At 43.5% G+C, this 4,533-nt stretch overlaps 2 protein-coding genes across 2 annotated transcripts; both read right to left on the bottom strand.

Annotated features, from left to right (window-relative positions):
* Positions 1 to 2,787: 2,787 nt before the first annotated feature.
* Positions 2,788 to 3,420, bottom strand: LOC142164688 (uncharacterized). Its single transcript, XM_075223013.1, has one exon. It carries the CDS (start codon positions 3,418 to 3,420, stop codon positions 2,788 to 2,790), a length of 633 nt encoding a protein of 210 aa, XP_075079114.1.
* Positions 3,421 to 3,507: 87 nt separating this feature from the next.
* LOC107779904 (uncharacterized) lies at positions 3,508 to 4,029 on the bottom strand. The gene has a single exon (XM_016600405.1). The coding sequence runs from the start codon at positions 4,027 to 4,029 to the stop codon at positions 3,508 to 3,510; it is 522 nt and encodes a 173-aa protein (XP_016455891.1).
* Between the last annotated feature and the right edge of the window lie 504 nt (positions 4,030 to 4,533).

Here is a 4,533-nt window from a genome sequence, read left to right as displayed (position 1 = left end):
GGTCGAAACCCGAGGTTCAGACCAAAACCCGTTTACCCTCCCCCATGAATCCAAATGTATAATTTGTTTTGAAATCTGACCCCAAATTGAGGTCCAAATCCTCAATTTTTAGAAAAACCTAGGTTCTACCCTAAACACCCATTTTCCCCCATGAAAATCTTTGATTTTAAGTTGAAATCATGTTAAAAGATGTTAAGGAGTGAAGAAAATGAGTTAGAAATCACTTACCAATCGTTTTGGAGAAAAAAGGTTATATAGAAAATTGCCTCTTATGTTTTGGGGTTTTGAAAAGTGTAAAAATAACTGAAATTCACGTGAACTTATACCCCTCTGAAGCCCCCACCGCGGACCGCGCTAAGCCGATCGCGGCTGCGCTGGCCCCTCCTAAAGACCTGCGGATCTTTGCACCGCGCGGACCGCGCAAAGCTGATCGAGGCCGCATAACACCCACCGCGGACCGCGCAAAGGCGACCGCGGCCGCGCTATCCCCTCCGCGGCCGCACGCGATTCCTCGCGGGCTGTGCTAGAGGGTTCAGAGGCCTGCAATATTTTCTTGAACCTGCAACATCTGGTCTTTTAAGCCTACAACATCCCGGAACCTACTCGGAACTCATTCGAGCCCTCGAAGCTCTAACCCAAGTATGCACACTACCTCAAAAACACTCTACGAACATATTCGTGTGATCAAATCATCAATATAACATCATGAACATCGAATTAAGCCTCAAGATCAATGAATTTTTCTCAGATTTCCTTTTAAACATCAATTTCCCGATTAGGGTCCGGATCATGTCAAACGACGTCCGTTTTTAACCAAACTTTACATGAGTGATTCAAAACATATCTAAGACTTGTATTGGGCGCCGGAACCAAAATACGGGCCTGATAACATAGTCTTCTAATCAAATTTCATTTCCAATTTCCTTAATTATTTCAAGAAAACAATTTCACTCAAAAATTCATTTCTCAGGCTTGGGACCTCGGAATCCGATTCCGGGCATACGCCCAAGTCCCATATTTTCCTACGGACCTTCCGAGACCGTCAAATCACGGGTCCGGGTCCGTTTACCCAAAATGTTGACCGAAGTCAAATTTGTTCATTTTAATATCAAAACTTAACATTTTTCATAGAATTTCATGTTTAAGCTTTCCGGCTATGTGTCACGCAAATTGAGGCAACCCTAAATGAGGTTTTCAAGGCCTCGGAGACACATAATTCAATTAGAGACGGTGATGACCCCTTTGGGTCGTCACAAAACCATAGAGCAAGGAACAACATCACCATAACTAGAAAATAAGTGAAAAGCAAAACAATAACTAGTAGATAAAGCATATCAAAGAGGAAGAAAAAAGTAGTGTGAACTCAACATAAACCACTAACAGTCAAAGATCAAGTCCTAACAGACTAGCCTCACTCTACGGTGTCGTAGAGATATTCTCAACTACTTCTTAACCTATAACCCTTAATGCTCGATCTCCACAACTTCCTGTCTAGGGCCATGTCCTCGGTAATCTGAAGCCTCACCATGTCCTGTCTGATCATCTTTCTCCAATAATTCTTAGGCCGCCCTCTACCTCTCCTCATGCCCACTAAAGCCAGCCACTCACACCTCCTCACCGGCGCATCCGAGCTTCTCCTCTGGACGTGTCCGAACCATATGAGCCTTGCTTCCCGCAACTTGTCATCCGTGGGGGCGACACCCACCTTCTCCCGAATAACTTCATTCCTAATCTTATCCATCTTGGTGTGCCCGCACATCCACCTCAACATCCTCATTTCAGCTACTTTCATCTTTTGCATATGTGAGTTCTTAACTGTCCAGCACTCAGCCCCATACAACATGGCTGGTCTAACCACCGCTTTATAAAATTTACCTTTGAGAATCTGAGGCACTTTCTTGTCACACAAGACTCCAGACGCTAACCTCCACACCCCTATACGGTGTGTGACATCCTCGTCGATCTCCTTATTCCCCTGAATAACCGGCCCAAGGTACTTGAAACTGCCTTTCTTGGGGATGACTTGTGAATCAAGTCGCACGTCCAATCCTGCTTTCGTCGGCTCAGCATTGAACTTGCACTCTAAGTACTCTGTCTTAGTCCTGCTCAACTTGAAACCCTTAGACTCAAGGGTTTGTCTCCAAACCTCCAGCCTCTCGTTGATGCTGCCTCGCGTCTCATCAATCAACACTATGCTATCAGCAAATAACATACACCATGGCACCTCCCCTTGAATATGGTGTGTCAGTGCATCTATTACTAGGGCAAAAAAAATGGGCTGAGCGCAGACCCTTGGTGTAACCCCATAACAACCGAAAAATGCTCCAAGTCGCCTTCCACTGTCCTAACCCGAGTCTAAGCTCCATCATACATGTCCTTCAACACCCTAATGTAAGCAACCGACACACCTTTTGCCTCCAGACACCTCCATAGAACCTCTCTAGGAACCTTGTTATAGGCTTTCTCCAGATCAATAAACACCATGTGCAAATCCTTCTTCCTTTCCCTATATTGTTCCACCAACCTTTGAATAAGGTGGATAGCTTCTGTGGTAAAATGCCCCGGCATGAACCCGAACTAGTTGTCTGAAATAGATACTGTCCTCCTCACCCTTACTTCTACCACCCTCTTCCAAACTTTCATGGTATGACTCAGTAATTTGATACCCCTATAGTTGTTACAACTCTAGATATCACCTTTGTTCTTGTACAACGGCCCCACCGTACTCCACCTCCACTCCTCCGGCATCCTCTCCGTTCTAAAAATAACATTAAACAACCCAGTCAGTCACTTCAAGCCTGCTCTACCGACAGATCTCCAAAATTCTACCGGGATTTCGTCTGGTTCGGTAGCTCTGCCCCTGCTCATCTTATGCATAGCCTCCCCAACCTTGATGCGTCTACAATACCTAAAGTCACAATGACTCTCGGAATGCCCCAATTCACCTAGAACAATATCACAGTCCCCTTCTTCATTTAGAAGTTTATGAAAATAGGCTTGCCACCTCCGCTTAGTTTGATCATCCCCCATCAACACCCTACCATCCACGTCTTTAATGCACCTCACTTGATCCAGATCCCGAGCCTTCCTCTCTCTCGTATTGGCCAGCCTGAATAACTTCTTCTCCCCGTCTTTGGTCCCCAGGTCCTCGTACAAACGAGCAAAAGCCGCATTCTTAGCCTCCGAAACCACCAGCTTCGCCTCCTTCCTAGCTACCTTATACCCCTCACTGTCCGTTCTCCTCTCCTCCTCGCCAGTGCTCTCTACTAGCTTCAGGTACGTCGCCTTCTTCACTTCCACTTTACCTTGGACCACTTCATTCCACCACCAGTCGCCTTTGTGACCACCAGAGTAGCCCGACGAGACCCCTAACACCTCTCTTGCCACCTTCCTTATACAATCCGCCGTCGTCGACCACATAATGCTCGCGTCTCCACTACTCCTCTATGCTCCCATAGCCGCTAACCTCTCATCCAATTCTTGAGCTTTATCCTTAGTCAAGGTACCCTACCTGATCCTCGGATGTCCTCGTACAGACCTTTTCTTCCTCCTTATCTTAATACTGACGTCCATCACTAAGAGCCTATGCTGTGTCGCGAGGGTCTCACCCGGGATAACCTTGCAATCCTTGTACAACCCTCTGTCACATCTTCGGAGGAGGAGATAGTCAATTTGCATCTTTGCCACCATACTTTGAAAAGTAACCAAATGCTCCTCCCTCTTTGGAAAACTCGAGTTAGCAATCACAAGCTCAAATGCCTTAGCGAAATTTAGGAGTGAGGTACCTCCTCCATTCCGATCCCCAAAACCAAAGCCGTTATGCACCTCACTATAGCCACCTACAGACAACCCAATATGCCCATTGAAATCCCATCCTATAAATAACCTCTCGGCAGGCGGAATATTATGCACAATCTCATCCAACCCCTCCAAGAAGCGCCTTTTAACCTCCTCATCCAAGACTGTTTGCAGCGCGTAAGCACTGATGACATTTAGAGTACACTCACCAACCACCAACTTAATAGTCATTAGTCTATCATTCACCCACCTACCCTCTACCACAGACTCTCTAAAATCCCTATCTACCAAAATGCATTAATAGTTACCGGAGCATACTAGAAGTGAAAGTTGAATATTTATGTAGTACTTAATCTGAATTTTACCATAATGTAATATGTATTTAATTATCTTGTATCTCAATGATTTCGCTTTTATTTGAATTATCTGTTAATATATATAATCTATAATATTTGCTTACAAATTATATTATTTAAAAATTTATGGTATAAAATACTTTTATATTAAATAATGTCACTACAAATTTGGAGTGACATTATTTACCTCCTCCATTACTATTCTCTATTACTTTATTATTATTTTTATTATTTAATTCTTTTAATTGATCTCTTTATATATACCTAATTATGTTTATATAATATCTTTATAATATTAATTTTGCATCTTAACTTTGGCATATAATTTTGATAAATTAATTTTCGTGCATTTATTATTTTTATGTAAAATTGTAAGTTA

The sequence above is a fragment of the Nicotiana tabacum genome, chromosome 1 (genome assembly GCF_000715075.1).
Source record: "Nicotiana tabacum cultivar K326 chromosome 1, ASM71507v2, whole genome shotgun sequence".
In the NCBI taxonomy this organism is placed as follows: domain Eukaryota; kingdom Viridiplantae; phylum Streptophyta; class Magnoliopsida; order Solanales; family Solanaceae; genus Nicotiana; species Nicotiana tabacum.
This window is presented reverse-complemented; position numbering and strand designations above follow the sequence as displayed.

Bases quoted from the DNA above. Each gene is read 5' to 3' on its own strand.
- LOC142164688 (XM_075223013.1), bottom strand. From the start codon at position 3,420: ATGTGGTCGACGACGGCGGATTGTATAAGGAAGGTGGCAAGAGAGGTG.
- LOC107779904 (XM_016600405.1), bottom strand. From the start codon at position 4,029: ATGACTATTAAGTTGGTGGTTGGTGAGTGTACTCTAAATGTCATCAGT.